A 19101-nucleotide genomic window follows, 5' to 3' on the forward strand; every position below is an offset into this window, starting at 1 on the left:
AGGAGGAAGAGGTACACCAAGGAAGGCTGCAGATTCTGCGGGAGGAAAGCCGGAAGGAAGGCTCCCAATGCCCTGGGGTTGCTGTCAGTGGGGATGGGGAGGGCATTTCTACAGCCTTGACAACGCATTCGTCAGAAACCAGCATTTCCCAAACATCAGTCACTACTACCCCATGTTCGTGGGTTCTGCGGCCCACCTGCACACCTGCTTATGTGATATTTTAGAATCAACATTTAAAAAGCCTTAGATATACTTATTAAAAAGGAAAGCTGGGAGGGCTTCCCTGGTGGCACAGTGGTTGAGAGTCCGCCTGCCGATGCAGGGGACACGGGTTCGTGCCTCAGTCTGGGAAGATCCCACATGCCGTGGAGCGGCTGGGCCCGTGAGCCATGGCCGCTGAGCCTGCGCATCCGGAGCCTGTGCCCCGCAACGGGAGAGGCCACAACAGTGAGAGGCCCGCGTACCGCAAAAAAAAAAAAAAAAAAAGGAAAGCTAACCCCGCCATCAATGAAAATGAGAAGCACTTGTTATAAATAGAAGGCGCATGAAAGAAAAGGCAGAGGGTGGATGGCGAGAAGAAAAAGTCAGCAAGGAGCTCCCAAAATCGCTTGTAGGTGACAGCGTTTGGAACACAGGGGGACACACGACTCAACTGGACAAAAAGGGGCTGATGCCTGGGAAGAAGGTGACTGTTAAGGACTGAATTGGGGTCCCCCCTCCCCAAATGCATAGGTTGAAGCCTTAACGCCTGATATGACCGTATTTGGAGATGGAGCCTTTTAAGGAGATAAAGTTAAATAGAGTCTACAGGATAAGGCCCTGATCCTATAGGACCCGTGTCCTTATAAGACGAGGAAGAGACACCAGGGATGCGCGAACAAAGAAGAGGACACAGTGAGAAGGTGGCCATCTGCAAGCCAAGGAGAGAGGCCTCAGGAGAAAGCAGCCCGGCGGCCCCTTGACCTTGGACCGCCAGCCTCTGGAAGCGTGGGGAAATAAATCTCTGTGGTGTGAGCTCCCCCGCCTGCGGCGCTTTGTCGCGGCGGCCCAAGCTGACTAGGACGGTGCTGGAATGAGGCTAAGCCTGTCATACTCACCACGCAGAGTGTGATTTTCAGGTCAGCAGTCTCAGCGCCACCAGGAGCCCGTGGAAACTGCAGCCCCTCAGGCCCCAGCCCAGACCTGACGGACCCGGAACCGGAACTTGCGTTTCGACAAGCCCCGCCCCCGCCCCACATGATTCACGCACATCTCAGGTGAAAATACTGCAACAATTAGCATCTGGACGCCCCGAGAGCCGCGTTCCTGGGAGGGGTGGCGTAGAAAAAAGTAACAAGCCTGCAAGGAGGTTTTCATTGTGTTATTCCACAAACCGTTGAGATGTGTCCGTAAAAGATACGTCCCAGAAACGTTTTAGAAATCAAACCAGTTTTATTGAAACGACAGCAACGTGGTCCCTGTTCATGCGAAGCACACACAACATTTACAATAAACTTTTGTACATAGGAAGTAGTAAAATACATCATTTTTCACAGAAAAAAGCACACACGTAAGCTGCGGGCTGAGTGAGCCTACAGACAGTATGAAAAATCAGAACACGACGGGGAACAAATCAGGACACCAGAAATGTTCATTTTGGGGGGCCCAGTAGCACTGTTGGCCGGAGTTATCATGTGTTTATGGGTGAAGTGCTGAAGGCACGATGGTCCTTTAAACACGCTAAATTAGAAGGGGGTCCCTGATTACAAGGTCTTATACTTTGTAGCACTGTGTCCATTTCCGGAAGATAAATGGTTCCAGTTTCAAAATGTTTGTGAAGGTGAAAAAGACAGCAAGGTCTGGTTCTGGGCGAGGAGTTTCTAGCCCATTAGACGGGCCGGTTAATGAGGAACTCGGGAATTTTATTTCAAAATGAGAGTGTCCACTCATATTGGACGTTTCAGATTCTTCCTCCGGCAGGATGCTTCAAAAGCAAACCTACTGAAATTCCCCGGGACCGTCACTAATTCTAAAAACCCAAGTTTGCAGTCTGGACGTGGCCACAGACATAAAAGCCTGGTGACAAGCGAAAGTCCGACAGCATAATACCTAGCATCCAGAGGGTTCTTTGGCAGGCACTAGACGCGGTATCTGACAGTCTGACCAAATTCTTCCGCGCTGACATTTGGAGTCGAACAGTCAGTACTTACGAATTATAAGAAGCCACAATGCACGAAGCAAAAACACAGTCCTGCTCATTTCAGCTCGGTCAAGCTAAGAGTTTCATTACTTTTACAAACTCCTTCGGTGGGAGGGGGGAAAGCTATTTACCTTCTGTTTCTTCACTAATTAGGGTTGCCCTGAAACAACACACCAACTTGGTTCCCCAGGTGGAGTTCCTTGTCCAGACTATCTTAGGTTTTGTTTGTTTTTTGGTTCGTTTTAAACCTTCTGCTAGTTCTTTTGCCTTTGAAATATTCTGAGGGAGAGTGAAATCAACTTTGAAATCAGCATCCACAAAAGTGATCTACCGGCCAGCCTGGTGGAGGAGGGTGGAATTTTACCTTCTGCAAAGAAATGCTATTTACAAAAGGGTATTTTATTTCACTGTGGGTTTTGGGTCTAGGCTGATGATAAAGTTTTGTACAGTGATGGCAGCCAGAGAGCACCGCACTCCTCGGAGCCTCAGGAACATTTGGCAAGAACTGTTTCACAAAAATAGGAAGAGAAATCCTTCAAGTGTGTTACCATCTCTTGCTGTTATGCCGCAGGATGGTTTCATAACGGCAGGCTGTCCCTCTTCCCAGAGCTGCTAACCTCGGCGAGGAATGTACTGAGGAATGAAACCATGCCTCTCATTGCTAAAAAATAGGTCATCCGACGGATGGGAAATCTGCACAATTCAAGGCCATTTTTTAAAGGCAGCGACAAAACAGCCCTTCTTTGGCTGTTCTTAGACATCTCAGTGGAACCCATAGAGACAAGGAGTTGGAAAGAAAAAAGTGGGCTGCAAACAGAACTGTTTGCCAAGCAAAGACCCTGGTGGGAGACACAGAAACCAGTCTGGGCAGGGCGTGAACTACAGCAGGGAGGGGATCAAGAAAGGGTCCTGGTTCATTAGTCCTCAGTGAGACCAAAGGTCACGGCAGCAAAGAGATGGGCCACGTGGACGAAGGGAAGGACCAAGACAAGATACATCTCTGGCGTTACGGCTGAACTCAAAGTAAACCAGCACTGCTGTGTATAGAACCAGCCTGCACAGAGCAGGACGGGAACAGGACAGATGCCAGGGCAGAGTCCCCTCGTTCCGGCCCGTTTGTCTGACCAGCAAACATGAAACCCATTTTTCTCCATTGGTGGGGACGGCCTGGGTTTTTTAATGTTTTAAATAGGTACCTTCTACTCCATCCCTGAAACTCCCCTGAGCGTTCTCAGTTCGCCCCTTCCCACACCCCTGAATGCCTCGCAGCATCAGCTCCAAATCCTTTGGAATCCTCTCTCCATCCACAGAAGAACACCTCTCAGGGGGAGGCCCCCAGGCCTCAGCAGCATGGTCACCGGCTGTCTGCTCAGGACCCCAAGGATGCTCCCCTGTGTGGAGCTGAGACCAAGGCACGGTGGATGGGACACAACGCCAATCAAAGGAAGTTTCCTGACTCTCCACATCCGCGGCCCACCCCCCAAATGACAAAATAAAAATAAAAAGCGAACCCCCGAAGCCCTCTTGAAGACGCCCCCTTCTCCCCGACCCTACAAGCTCACTGCCTGACGGCAAAGATCCGGAAGGCCTTTCCATCTCCAGGGGTCCTCAAGCTGAAAAAGAAGGGAGAGCACATGTTACCGAAAGATCTGCAGGGATGGAGCGGGGAGGAGGGGGGGAACTGGGTGTCCCCAAGTCCCTGCGGTGGAAGAAGCATGGCCGAGGGACAGTTGGCCAAGCTGTTGGGAGCAGAGAATGCCCCAGCCGGGAGCAGCCGGCAAAGCCCTTTGCCTCTGCAGATGCACCTGGGTCTCAACTGAGGTCAGGGTCGTTAACTTGGAATTTGCTGGCCCCCGTCTGCCTGAACTGAACCCAGCCTCCAAGACTTCTGCCTGGTTTTTGGTACCACCTGTCAACCCAGAGAGTGGCCACCTGCTTGACCGATGAATAGGATGGCATTGTAACAATAATGCACGTGCTCCTGTTACTAAAATGGGCGCACTGATCCGACTGGGCTCAGATATTGTGCAAAGGATTTTCTATACGCCTTTACCTCCTTCCAATGAAGAGCAATTAGTATCCCTATTTTGCAGGCAAAGGAGAAATTAAATTTCTGCAAGGTCAACACAGCCAGTAAAAACCACCCACTCAAGATAGGAGCTAAATCCTTTAGCTAACTGAACGCCTTTAAAAAACAACAAACAAACAAACAAACAAACCAAAACTTCATTAAGATATAACATGCCATGAAATTCACACTTCTGAAGTGTACATTCAATGATCTTTAGTGATGGGGGGGCGGGGCGAGTGCAATCATCTCCACGATCCAGTTGTGGAGTGACCCCGGGCCGCCCCGCTCGTTTCTCGAAAGCTCAGATTCCAGGGCCCTCCTCAGGCCTCTGGGCTACAGGATTTCCCTGGGTCCTCTGCCCAAATGACTAGTCTGGGAGAATCACCCGGAGCTACGAGGCACTCAGCTGTTCCACGTGGTGGGTAAGCCACACTGGGGACCACTGCCAGGCTTTGTGATGTTGACTCACTACCAGCAATTCTACAGACGGGGCAGTGGGTGCCTCCACGCACAGGGCCCCCCGACAACCCAGGGACAAGGGGCCACTCAGGCTGTCGTCCAGGCTGGTCCCCTAAGGTTCCTGGAGGTCCTGCCCAGTCCTACCAAGCATCCCCAATGAACAACTGGCCCACCCGGAAGGCATGAGCAGGCCCCGCTGAACCAACCGGGTGTGGATTTCTCAACACATCACACAGCTGGCGGACTAGGTGTCATGTGACACCAGCTGTGGTCCCTTCCACTGCTTCAGGCAAGGCCGGGGAGGGGGGGTGGTCCCTATTGTTCAAGCTTCAAACATTTACTGAGCTCTGGTTCTGCTAGAAAAGTTGCCAGTTGTGTGTGTCTGATGAAAAACAAGTGTGATCGGATAAATTATAAAATAATCTCCTTTATTAAATCTTGCCCTCTGACTCTTTTTAGCCTAGTTTGTAGCTCCCACAGGTGTCGAAAAGGAATGTAAATTGGCACAGCATTTCTGGACAATTTTCACAAAAGGTACTGGATGAATTTTCTAAAAGATATTGAACAATTTTCGTAATGGGCATTAAAACTCCTACAAGCAGTTCTGAACAAATAGCTGAACTCAGCATTTTGTCTGTCATTCAACCAGTGTTGACTGAAGACCTACTATGTACAGGCATCAAGTTGGGTGTCAGGGACACAGGGTTAACCAGACCGATGGGATGCTTGCCTTCATGGAGCTTATACAGTCTGGGGGGTGGGAGATCAACAGCTAAATATGTGTGAGAAATACAATAATTTCAGACAGTGGTGGGTCCTGGGAGGAAAACAGCACAGGGTGACGGGATCAGATTAGATCGGGGAGGAGGGCTACTGGAGACCCAACAGCAGGAGGACGCTTCCTCGGGCAGGTGGCATTTGTATGTAGGTCTGAACGACGTGCGGGCCCAGCCATGGGAGGTATAGGAGCTGGGAGGGTCTGGGGTTGGATACCGGCAGGTGCAAAGGCCCTGAGGCGAGATCTTGGAGAAGGCTAGTGACAGGCACTGCTGTGACAAGGAGGGTGATGCACCAGGAGGTTGGAGAAGTGGGTGGGGTGGTGGTAGGTGTGGACTGCCCGGTAAGGGGCGAGGATTTTATTCTCAGCCCTAGGGGGCAGGGTATCAACAGGAGAGAGACACACTGTGCATCCCAGAAAGAAGTCGATTTGGTAGCTGTGGCTACTCTGATAAAAGGAAGTTACCTAAGAAAAGTGTGGGGAAAGCACACGGGCTTGTGCAAAGATGTTCTTTGCTGTGCTGTTTGCAAGAGCAAAAGAGAAAAAGGAAACAACCCAGATGTCAGTCCTCTGGGTAACGCAACGATGGTCTGGCCACACAATGGAATAGCGTGGAGCCACAGAAATGACAGCATGGCTATGCCACGCATTGGAAATGTCGGAAAGACACTCACAACCTGTTGCCGATTGAAAAGAAAATAATGAACCGAACGATGCAGAGAGTCTGATCCCTTTTTTTTGTAGAAACAAAAACAAAAAACAAAACAAACACATAAGAAATGAGCTGTTAGTGTGTAAACAGGAAAAATCTGGAAGGGAACATACCAGAATGTTTATAGTGGGTGTTCCTGGCTATGGGGTTTTCCATGATAGTCATTTCTTTGCTCTCTCTTTTTTTAATTTAAAAAAATGTTTTGGCCACACCGTGTGGCACGCGGGATCTTAGTTCCCCAACCGGGGATCGAACCCTTGCCCCCTGCAGTGGAAGCACGGAGTCTTAACCACCGGACCGCCAGGGAAGTCCCATGATAGTAATTTCTTAATATTATTTTCGCTATTTCTTGAAGTTTCTCTAATCTTATTATGAAAAGTAGGGGGGAAAAAAGGAAGGGAGAAGGAGAGAAAGGAAAAGAAAGAAAGAGAGAGAGAGGAAGAGAGAGGGAGGGAGAGAGGGAGGGAGGAAGGGCGGGATGGATGGAAGGGAGGGAAAACCAGCACAAAAATCCCCTCGCAGAACTGGGAAAGAACCTCAGCTGGACTGAGAAGCTTCTGGGGCATCCCCTTGGGCTGACTTAGTGCCCAAGGGTCGCTGACCTACTGGATGAGCTGGGATGGGTGCTCTGGGAAAGGTCGAGTGTCTGCAGCCTCGGGCGGTGACACCAGCCCAGTCCCGGTGAGTGACTGCAGGCTTCTGATGGCCACTCACCCTGCCCTCGGCTCCAGGGCTCAACTCTTCGTGCCAGCAGCTGTACCCGGCACACACACCACCATACCTCAGACGCCGCCTCCATCCTTTAAGTAATCTTACCCCGTCCATGCCTCACAGCCCTGCACGAGATATCTAGGGCTCCTTCCACTTACAGAGAGGGAACCAAGGCTCTGAGAGGGGATGCGATTTGCCCCAAATCCAACGCCTGTTCCAGGTACAGCTGGGAGGTGGACGCAGGTCTGTCGATGTTCTGGGACCCTTTCCTAACCCTTATCCTAAATGGGTGGGCTGTGGCCATGCCATCCCTGAGGACCACGCTGGCCAACCCCGCATCGCAGTCGGGGGACTCAGAGGCTGGGAGCCCCTCGGAGGCGGGAAGTTGCAGGTCCTCCAGGAGCTGCAAGGCATAAGGCTGCGTCCTGGAGGCTCACTCCTGCTGGTGAAAATTACTCAGGCAGGAATTGATCGGCGTGCGGCAGCACACAACACAGACTGGATTAAAGACAGAGGACAGCCAGCCATCCGTCCTGGGAGGGACGGAGGGGTCATCCACCGGTTGGCCGCTGACCCCATGGAGTCATGGAACCCAGCGATAAAAGGATGGCAGAGTGGGCTTCCCTGGTGGCGCAATGGTTGAGAGTCCCCCTGCCGATGCAGGGGACACGGGTTCGTGCCCCGGTCCGGGAAGATCCCACATGCCGCGGAGCAGCTGGGCCCGTGAGCCATGGCCGCTGAGCCTGCGCGTCCGGAGCCTGTGCTCCGCAACGGGAGAGGCCACAACAGTGAGAGGCCCACGTACCGCAAAAAAAAAAAAGGATGGCAGAGTATTGCTCTTCTGGCTTTTAAATGTGCAATATCTTGTTTATTATTAATATCACTTATATGTATGCACGTACATATTTGTATTTATATATGTGTGTGTGTTATACATACATACACAATTTTTCTTTTTAAGATTCTAACCCTGTTCTCCCCCAGTCTCACCCTCTACTGATCTTCCAGGAAAATTCAAGAGTCGGACACAGTTTCAGATCTTATCTGTTGGACCTTGGGGTGGTTAATCTATTTCTCTGAGTCTCACTTCCCACGTATGTAAACAGGGTCCATAAAAGTACCCCCTCCTCAGGGACCCGGTAGGAAGTGAATGAGCTTATCCAGGGAAAGCATCTGAGTCAGTGCCTCGCATTTAGCAGGCGCTCAAAGCCCCATGGATACCGTCACCCTGCTAGGTTTAAGCCTCATTCTCCCATCAGGAGAACGGTGGGTACATGCACAGCAATGAACAAGTTATCCACACAAAAGCCCAATCCCCAAGGAATCATCAAACCTCTTCATCTTATTTCATGAAATCTGAAATATTTTTTAGAGAAAAAAATTTCAGAGCAGGGTGTATACATAATCTCCATTTTCATTTTTATGTGTGTTGCCCAGGGGGAAAAAAAGGCCTGGAAGGGCTCTAAATAAGCAGTTCACAGAGGTTAATGGGGTGCCTGCAGGAACTCTTTTTTTCTAATCCCTAGACATATTATTTAAATAATAAGTATGTATTTCTTTTCTAATAAATATTTTTAGGGTGACAAACAAGTATACCTTAGGACTGTAAGGCTCACCCCAACCCCTTCTGGGAAGGGCCTGTGTCCCAAGGTCAACGACTTGGCTGCCGTGAGGAGTCCTGTGTGCTGGTGACAAGCATGGGTGCTGCAGCAGGCATCCTGGGTTCAAGTCCTGGCCCTGCTGCTTGTTGGCTGAGTGACCTTGGGCAAGTTGCTTTACCTCTCTGTGCCTCCCTTTCCTTACTGATAAACTGTGGTCCCCGCCGCATGGGGCTGTTGGGAGGACGAGATGAGCTAATGTGTGTACAGATCTTAAGAGTGCTAGGAAGTGGGTACAGGGAGGGAGGGAGATGGCAGAGGAAACCAGTGCAGCCTGGGTCCAGCCGGCCTGGGGGAGAGTGCTAAGCTCATTCGGTCTGGAACTAACAGCTCAATGGTTTCTGCTTCCCAGAGTTTCTGGACATGTCAAGAGATTTTCAGACGCCCAACCCTTGAGACTCCCGGAGCTCACAGTGGCTACCCAGTGCTTGAAATGCAGCTTGCCCAAACTGAGACATGCTCTGTGTGCAAACACCCGGTAGGTCTCCTTTATGAATAAAGGAGAGCGCAAGTTTCTCATCAATACTTCTTCTATTCATACGTATTGAAGATAATATTTTTGATACACTGGATTAAATGAAATATACTCTAAATTCTCCCTTCTGTTTCTTTTTACTGTGATTACTAGAAACTTTAAAATCCCATATGTGGCTCGCGGCACGCGTCTGGGACGTGCCGCAGTAAACAGAGGCCCCTGAGGATGAAGATGTTTGTCTCTTCCGTCCCTGCCATGGCTCCAGCCCCGAGGACAGTGCCCAGCACACAGGAGCTGCCCCATAAATGCTAGTTCAGTGAGTCTACTATTTGGATAAAGGTCCATCCACATATATACCATCAACCTCTGTAAATAGGTTATATCTGTTAAAACCAAGGGACCAAGGATGTTATCTGTCATTGTGTGGTATATTTCCCAATCTCATTGTAAAATCTGCCTTAAAAAATGGTCCTGGGGGCTTCCGTGGTGGCGCAGTAGTTGAGAGTCCGCCTGCTGATGCAGGGGACACGGGTTCGTGCCCCGGTCTGGGAGGATCCCACATGCCATGGAGTGGCTGGGCCCGTGAGCCATGGCCGCTGAGCCTGCGTGTCTGGAGCCTGTGCTCCACAACGGGAGAGGCCACAGCAGTGAGAGGCCTGTGTATTGCAAAAAAAAAAAAAAAAAAAAAAATGGCCCTGGTCTCAGAAAAAATCCTGAACTGATATTCATCCCGATGTCCAGCTTCTTTCTGAGAACATCTGGACAAATCCTGGTCCCAACATCTGAAGCTCTTCCACACCCCTTTTCCTTCCCTTCCTTCATGGGCATGTGCGTGAGAGAGAAAGTGCCTGTCCTCTTACATTATCCCAATTATGCATGGTCATCTTTCAAAACTTTCAGGAAATCCTCTAAAAACAGACAATTGCTAAACCAAAGCCACTCTGAAGCAGAAACAACTTTTGGCCCGTATCCTGAGAATTCTGTATAGGAGGTTTTGTTTGTTTGTTTGATGGATTGAAGGATTCCCTAAATTTAGAATGCAGCTTACTGTGAACGGGTTGCCATATGTCCAGTGTCCACATCTCCCTTGGGATTGCTGTGACCACTCCAGGGTCTCAGCAGACATTGGGGACAGAGCCACCCTCCGGCCCCAGGCTGGGTTCCCAGAGCTCGTAATGGGAACAGGCTCTGGGGAAATTTCTCAGCCCTCATTTCTACGCAGAGGGCCACTGAGGTCCCATCTAAACAAGGGGAGGATGGGGCATGGCCCTGCCTGGGGCATTCAGATGTCTCTATAGGAGCCACGTCGCCGGGGAGGCACCTCCAGAGAGTAAGATGGGGCACCACTTGGTGTACTCAGCTCCCTGGTACCTCCCTCCATAGCCATGATGCCTGTGCCCTGCTACTGATGTTGTCATTTCTGCATGGTCTGTCCCCCAGCTAGATGATAAGCCCCACCAGGGCAGAGATCAGCCTGTGTGTTCCCTGCTAGGTCCCAGTGCCTGGGACATCGTAAGGGCTCACCACGCATATGCCACCTGATGGGTGAGTGCAGGTGGAAAGGATGGATGCCAGGGCGAAAAAATAATTCCTGTAGGATGCTTTTGCCCTTGTCCAGAAGATAATCCATGTAGGTTATTTCCTACAATCGAGTTAGTTGCCCCTACGTGAAAAGAACCATAGCGTCTTGAGGTTTGCAACAGGCCTTAGAGGTTATGTCATAGCAACGAGGCCAGCGGATCTATCGGACACTTACTCAGAGCCACTGCGGGAGTGCTTTGCACATACTGTCTCATTTAATCCTCACAGTAGCCACTGACAGAGGAGGGACCGAAGCGTGGGGAGACTGCATGCCCAAGGACACCCAGCTGGTGAGCAGCGCAGCGGGCTCGCCAACGCCATCGGACGCTGTGTGCCCTCCTGGCCTGGCCTCTTCCCTCTGTACGTGCAGGGTGGACTCTATCATCCTGGTGCCCACGGATCCTAGCACCGGTCCAGGCCACCCTGAATATGTAGTAAATCAATGACTCTTCATCACAAACTCTCAGAATCATGGACAGTGCCGACTGTGTGCCAGGGACGTGGTCACCCTTGCATCACCCTCACAGCAGCGGCTCTCACCCTCCAGTGGGCATCAGGACTCCCAGAGGGCAGATCCACGCAGACCGCCCAGCCCGTTCCCCGAGGGTCTGTCTGAGGTGGGCCGCAGAATGTGCTTTTCTAGTAAGCCCCCATTGATCTGGATGCTGCTGGCCTGGGAGCCACTTGGAGACCCACTGTTTTACCACCACCCCAGGGGGTAGGTGCTATCATTTTCCCCTCCAAAGCTTGGGAAACTCACCCAGACATCACCACAGATTTCAGCACGCAGGACCTACTCAGGGGGAAAGGGTTCGAGAAGGAAGGGAGCAGAATCTCCACTTGCTAAAACTTTTCTGAATAGTGCGGTGGGCATCAGCCACCTTGGGGCCTGGGAAAGGCCGCCTGGAAGAAGATACAGTCAGCCTTCTGTATCCGCGGGCTCGGCATCCGCGCACCCACGATTCAATCATCCACGGCTGTGGAGTCCGTGGATGTAGACAGCCTCCTGTACTCTGACACTGTATATAAGGACCTGAGCGTCCGCAGATTGGGGTATCTTTGGGGGATCCTGGAACCAAGGCCCCATAGATACCAAGGGGCCACTCTACTTATAATGACAGCGCAATTTGGGCGGGTCCTTTGGGCAGGGAGAACTACAGGTGGCGGGGGAGTTAACAGTGGGGAAGAAGACACTTTCGGGGAGCCCCTCTCAGTCCCTAACCCTCCCCAGACACCCACCTGTGTCCCAGCCCTGGGATGGGGGTGGCGGCTGCTGGGGTCTTCTCTCTCTAAGGTGGGAATAGAAAACAAAGCCCAGCCTACCAGCTTCTCACCAAGACAGTTTCTCTTAAAGGGGCACAAAGAGCTCAAGAGATTGGTGTCCTGGGATTTCTTTCCAGCCTGGCCAGGAAATTCCACCTAATCAGCTGCTTCATTTCCCTCCCATTAAATCAATGGAATTTCCCTTCATTACGCTTTTCCCAAACAGAGGTTGCAGACTTTGAAGGAGAAAATGCAGAAGCTCTTAACTCTAGCTCAGAACCCTGGGATTCTGTGTCACTTGATTTTGCAGGGTCTTCCCATACCTGGGAAGCACCATCCTGAGGCTCAAAGCGCCCCAGGAGGCTGGGAGGGTGGGGACAGCCGAGAAGTTCCCTGGAGCCGTGAAAGCCCAGGCTTCAAGGGACCCGACAAATTTTGTATTCTTGATTTTACATTCCTTTTCTAAAGCGGTCCCTCAAATATAAAATCTTCAGCATTCCCCTCTGGTATGGGTGAACTGTGGCCCCCCAAGTTTATCTGTTGAAGTCCTAGTCCCCGGTACCCTCTGAATATGACTGTACTTGGGAGACAGGGACTTCAAAGAGGTGATTAAATTAAAATGCGGTCATTAGCGTGGGCCCCAATCCAACGTGACTGGTGTCCTGGCAAGAAGAGCTAGGCAGGGTACTTTCCTGGTGGCACAGTGGTTAAGAATCCGCCTGCCAATGCAGGGAACACGGGTTCGGGCCCTGGTCCAGGAAGATCCCACATGCCATGGAGCACCTTAGCCCGTGCGCCACAACTACTGAGCCTGTGCTCCAGAGCCCGTGAGTCACAGCTACTGAGCCCGCGTGCCACAACTACTGAAGCCCACGTGCCTAGAGCCCGTGTTCCGCAACAAGAGAAGCCACCGCAATGAGAAGCCCGTGCGCCGCAAGGAAGAGTAACCCTCGCTCACCGCAACTAGAGAAAGCCCGCGCAGCAGCAAAGACCCAACGCAGCCATAAATGAATGAATGAATGAATGAATAAATAAATAAATAAATAAATAAATAAATAAATAAGAACTAGACAACATTTCCATCAAGCCTCCCAATAGCCCCCTAAAGTGGAGACTGTGGTTATCCCCATGTCACAGGCGAGGAAAGGGAGGCTCCGGTGCCCTGCTCAAGGTCACAAAGCTGGTAAGAAGCAGAGCCTAGGTCTGTTGCACTCCAGACTCGGCTCTTATTTATGTAACGAAATGCAACTACATTCTGATGTAGCTATACATAACCACTGTGTGACTATAATTTGATCCCACTGTTTTGTCGGGGACGTGGGCAGGGGGACGCACACACACATATAGAAAAAAGACCCTTTTTTGGGACACGCAACAAAAATCTCAGCAACTCTCCCAGGTGAGAGGTAACAGATGGTTGTTTTCCTTTGGGCTTATCTGATGCCTCTAAATTGTCTACAAAACATGTGCTGGTCATAGAGAAAAGTTCTTACTGTGAAAAAAGAAAGGAAGAGAAAAGAGAAGGACAGGCTTGTCCTGGGTGTTCTGATATTTTAAAGGGCACTGTCTTTGGCCCTCCTCCAACGCCCCTCACTGGCCTTGGGTGTCGAGGGTCTGAGGACGCAGCCCTACCTTTCAGACTGAACTCCGTTCCTGAGAGAGCCCACGTAGGTCTTCTTTTTATCAACGGGCATCACGTCCACGTAACCCCCGCTCTTGTTCCTGATGACTCCTGCATGCACAGCGGTCTTACAGATGCTTGAAGTCTGAAAGTCCAGGAAGAGGTGTGATCAGTGTCAAGGTCAGGTGCTCGGGTGAAGGAGCCCTGCTGGGGTCAACCGTTACTTGGCCTCCTGGCTGGTGGCCAAGGAACCCCTAGGAAGTAACCACGGCCTAGGAAGTAACCATGGCTACCTGGATTCCTCAGTGGTCTCTCCAGGGAGACCTGGCCTCATCCATCTATTCATTCATTTGTTCATTTTATCAACAAATATTTTCTGAGCACCTACTATGTGCCGGGCACTGTACTGGATATAGGAGGATTCAGCGGGGAACAAAATAAAGACTCTGCCTTCATGGAGTCAAGGGAGATGGACAAACACAAACAAGGGACTCAGGCTATGAAGAAAACAAAACCAGACCATGAGATAAAATGGCTGGTGGAGGGAACGCTTTTTAGAACGGTTAACAAGGGAAGACTGCTCTTGATGTGACATTTGAGCTCAGATCAGAGTGACAACATGGGAACCAGCCACAGCCATGGGAATATCTCTGGGCAGAGTGTCCCAGGCAGACGGAGCAGCTCGTGCAAAGGCCCTGGAGTGGGAATGAACTTGTCATGTCCAAAGTACAGAAGGAGGGACAGGGTGGCTGGAATACAGTGAGTCCAGCAGAATGTGGCAGGAGAGGGGGAGAGGTGAGAAGGGGCCAGTCACGTGGGTCTGTGAGGGCCACAGGGTGGGGTCTGGGTTCATTCCAGGTGCCAGAGGAGCCACTGGGTTTTCAAGCAAGGGTAGGATGTGTTGTTTTCTAAAGTCATCAAATCATCTAATTCCTGGGTAACAAAATTGTCAAGTTAAACTTTCATTAGGGTCTTCATTTATCCAATAGAAAAATGGTCCTCAGATTGGACTGTCTGAGAGTAACTAATCAACATTTCCCAAAGTTGGGGAAATTCATTCAGGGGTGGGATGGCTGGTACCTGCTAAAGATGCAGGCTCCTGGGCCTCACCCTGAGCTACTGACTCAGAACCTCCCCAGGTGAGGGCCAGGTGACCCTGACACACACTCAAGGTTAAGAACCAGGTGGGTAGCACCCTCCTGCCTCTTCCACGGTCGTTGCGTCTGGCCTGTGCTGGAACCTGACACTGGCCTTGGCAGCGAGTCCCCACCCTCACTGCAGCTCAGAGCCACCTGCAGCATCTTTACGTGAAGATGATGCCCAGGTCCCCGCCCTTCCCATCCCTCCCACCCCCAGATTCAATTGCTCTGGGGTGAAGCCCGAGACTGAGTATTTTAAACACTTGCTGGGTGATGGTCAGGTGCAGCCAGGGCTGCAGACATGAGTGGAGCTAATCCATCTGTGGGGTGCACAGCCTCCTTCATGGTAAGTGGAGCTATCGTCGACTCTGAGCTTATTAAATACCAGCCTGGGCTGCCTTTTGTTTGTCATCTCATTTAATCTTCCAATGACATGGGTGACTACTGTTATTCCCACTTTACAGGCCAGAAAGCACAGGCTCAGCGAGATTAGATGACGCTGCCAACGCCCTGAGGACAGTTCATGGTTTGGCAGTGATTCCAAATGAGATGTGGCGGACGGCAAAGGCTGTGCTTCTACGGTTGGCAGAATAAAGGCCCCCAAAATGCCCATCCTCATCCCTGGAACCTGTGGATGTGTGACCTGACATGGCACAAGGACTTTGCAGATGTGACTAAGTTAAGGACCTTGAAATGGGAGAGGATCCTGGATTACCCAAGTGGGCCCAGTGGAATCTAAGGGGGTCCTTACAAGAGGGAGGTGGGAGGTGGGAGGGTCAGAGGCAGACAGAAGCAGCATGGGAAAGACCCAACAGCCTTCCAGACTGTTAGCTCCTGCCACGTCCCTTCAAAATCCAGGTCATTCCAGACAAGTTACTGGTTTTGCAGAAGAAGGAAAAAACGCTCACAGCAGAAGGCCCCGCCCTGCCTGCTCCCTGGGAAGTTAATACTGCTGTTAAAAGGCGGAGAGTCTCAGAGTTGAAAGGCCCCCTCATGCTAAAGACGGGAGAATTGGATTTCTTGGTTTCCACCACTAATTGACTTGAGTAACTGAAGGCCAGTTTTTCTAACCCCGCACAAACATGTCTTGTCTTCAGTAAATAAATTAAATGGATGAGGGCAGGGTTCCTTAGCCTGAAGTGGACTCTTGGTGGTGGGGGGGGGGGTGTCTGTGAGGCCCTGAGGCTACAGGCATAACTCTGTGGACCTACAGGGTCAGCAAGAACTTTCAAGGTTTTAGCATCGAGCCCAGGAAACCCCGCATCTCAGGCAAACTGGGATGGTTGGTCAACCCTGTCAGCACAAGGAAGCCTTTTTATCCCCCTGGAGGAAGGATCCACAGCTTTTCAGTTCTCAGAAGGGTTTGTGCCCCCAAAAGATTAAGCAGCAATAAATCTGCCACCATCTAAAAGAGAGGCAGGGAGACTTCGGAAATGAAATGATCATTGTGGAATCCTTCGAAGTTCGCTGCGAGCGGGGCTGAGCTGTGGAAGCGAGCGTGGGTGGGGCTTCTCACCGGCAGGCAGAGCTGGGATTTTTTTCTGTCTCCCTCAGTATTGCTCACCCTCTGAGTTACCAGCCCCAGGGCCTGCCTGGGTAGGCAAATCCTCTGATGGTAGCTGCCAGGAGGTGGGCGCTTTGGTGTTGTGGCCTCTGTGACGGTCCTGTGCCCCGTCCCCGGAGGATTTCTGGGCACGAGAGGCACAGAAGTTTCCCATGATAACATCAAGCCGTGGGAACGGAAACCACACACGCACAGCACGGGCCCAGCGATCACTGCACGCGTCTTCCACCGCTGATGCTGGACAAACCCTTTCCTCCCCTTTCCCCCTACCTCTTCCCACCCCTCTCCTCTCCTGCTTCTTCCCCAGAGGTACAAGTTATCTGCTTGCTCTCCTCAGGACCCAAGGCAACACCGATATCTGAATATTTATCAACAACCACTATCAACAAAGATCTGGTCTCAGCAACCCTGTCCCCACCACGTGTTGGCTGTGTGGTCTTGGATGACCTATTTTAACCCCCGGAGCCTCTATTTTCTCAGTATAAAGTGAGGATCAGGGGCTTCCCTGGTGACGCAGTGGTTAAGAATCTGCCTGCCAGTGCAGGGGACATGGGTTCAAGCCCTGGTCCGGGAAGATCACACATGCCGCGGAGCAACTAAGCCCGTGTGCCACAACTACTGAGCCTGCGCTCTAGAGCCCGTGAGCCACAATTACTGAGCCCACGTGCCATAACTACTGAAGCCCGCGCACCTAGAACCCGTGGCTCCGCCACAAGGGAAGCCACCGCAGTGAGAAGCCCGTGCACCGCAACGAAGAGTAGCCCCTGCTCGCCACAACTAGAGAAAAAGCCCGCGCGCAGCAAAGAAGACCCAACGCAGCCAAAAAGAAAATTAATTAATTAATAAAGTGAGGATCATCATTGGTAACCCTTTTGAGCATTAACCACGGTGGGCCCAGTTCTAGGTGTTTCACATGACTGATATGGCAATCTCCCAATAACCTACAAGGTAGGTATTTATTATTATTATTATTATTCCCTCTTAACAGGGGTTAATTGACTTGCCCCAAATCACTGGGCTAGCAAACAGCAGAGCTGCGACTGCCACCCAGAGCCAGCAAGCTGCATACTACTCTACAGGGGTCAGTAAGAACCTAAGAGGGCCTATCGAGACGATTAAGTAAGATCAAGGGCTAAATGCAGGCTTGCACACAGTAAGTGCTCAATAGATGTTAGTTAATAAGGCAAATATCACCATAATCATCACCATCACCATCACCATTATCGAAAATTCTCAAGGGACTGTCATCTCTAACCCGTGGTCCTCAACGTGTAGTCCCAGACCGGCAACATCAGCGTCACCTGGGAACTCGTTGGAAATGCAGATTCTCTGGCTCTACCCCAGACCCCGTGAGTCGGAAACGCGTGGGGTGGGACCCGGAACTGTTTGAACAGCCCTCTGGGGGATTCTGATGTATGCACGAGTGTGAGAATTTATCCAGCCACGGAGGGAGATAGGACAGATAAGAAAACTCAGGTTCAGAGCAGGGAAAGGCCTGTCCACCATCCCACGACTGGTAAATGTCACAGCTGGGGCTTCAGTTTGCATCTTCTGACCCAGACTTCGTTCGTAGGCTACACCCTGCTGCTTCTCCTGCCTGCAGCTCACCACAAAGTACGGGCCCTGCCAGCTAATGCACTCCGGGGGAGCAGGCGGGAACTGCAGGCGCTATTAGGCCCTTCGAAGGTCTGGAGACAACTCTCCCAAAATAAATCTCTCAGCTAAACAGACATTTTCCAAAAGGCATCATCATTTCCCAGAATACAGAGTGACCTAGAAACCAAGGCCAGAAAAGAACCTCTGAAATGGAGGTAACTTTCTCTTTCTCCCTTTCTTCCTTCCTTCTTTTATTCTCTGAAGAGCTGTTTAAGCACTGACTACTGTAGTATTTTTGCTGATTTATTCTTTCAACAAACATGAATAGAACAATTATTGTGTGCCAAGCCCTGTCATGAGCACAGTGCTTCCAAAAGCTCAAAACCCTAGTGAAGAAGTAAGAGACTGTATACAGGTTTTCACAAACAGGCCTGTTCACACCTGTGTATTTATGAGTGTGGGTGCATTCAAACAAGGCAGAACAGGGTAGGGAAAGAACAGACCCTAAGGCAAACTACACCCTCATTTGCATCTCGCCTTTGCCATGTACTAGCTGTGTGATTTGGGGCAGGTTATTCTGAGCCTCACTTTCCTTCTCTGTAAGATGGGGATAACAATACCTAGAGATGGTGTTTTGTTTTGTTTTGTTTTGTTTGGGTACGCGGGCCTCTCACTGTTGTGGTCTCTCCCATTGCAGAGCACAGGCTCCGGAGGCGCAGGCTCAGCGGCCATGGCTCACGGGCCCAGCCGCTCCACGGCATGTGGGATCTTCCCGGACCGGGGCACGAACCCGTGTCCCCTGCATCGGCAGGCGGACTCTCAACCACTGCGCCACCAGGGAAGCCTGAGATGGTGTTTTTTAAGAGCCTAAGATATAGTAAAAAGTAGCCTTATAATATTACTAAATTTTCATCAAGTTCTCCTTGTATTTCTAAAATTTTTTTTTTCTCTTTTCTTTTTCTTCTTTTTTTCTTTATACGTTTAGCTGCTACACTGTTTGGAGCAGACACATTTGATTTTCATATCTTCATAAATTGTACCTTTTGTGCCACTGCATAACGAATTGTCTTGTCCCGTTCAGTAAGTTTAACTTTAAATTCCACTTCCTCCGATAGCAATATTGCCACTCCTGCTTTATCTGTCTGTTTTTTTGTATTTTGCTGGAATCATTTTGCTCATCCCTTTATACTTCAAGCACTTGAAAATCGAAGATGCTATCTTTTAGTAGCAGATTTGGGCTCAAACATTTACTATAACAATTGATATACATTATTTTACTCCTTCATTAAACTTT

General features: G+C 50.6%; 1 protein-coding gene across 1 annotated transcript in view; it reads right to left on the reverse strand.

The window, feature by feature from the left end:
- Nucleotides 1-1411: 1411 nt before the first annotated feature.
- CRISPLD2 (cysteine rich secretory protein LCCL domain containing 2) overlaps nt 1412-19101 on the reverse strand; it is a 66076-nt gene continuing 48386 nt past the window's right edge. Inside the window, exons 14-15 of the mRNA XM_081217741.1 lie at nt 13520-13653; nt 1412-3792 (exon numbers count right to left, since the gene is read on the reverse strand). Of these exons, the coding sequence (XP_081073867.1) occupies nt 3738-3792; nt 13520-13653 (189 nt within the window). The 3' untranslated portion in view covers nt 1412-3737. The remainder of the gene's footprint in view (nt 3793-13519; nt 13654-19101) is intronic.

Source organism: Mesoplodon bidens (genome assembly GCF_964165515.1).
Source record: "Mesoplodon bidens genome assembly, chromosome: 18".
Taxonomy (NCBI): domain Eukaryota; kingdom Metazoa; phylum Chordata; class Mammalia; order Artiodactyla; family Ziphiidae; genus Mesoplodon; species Mesoplodon bidens.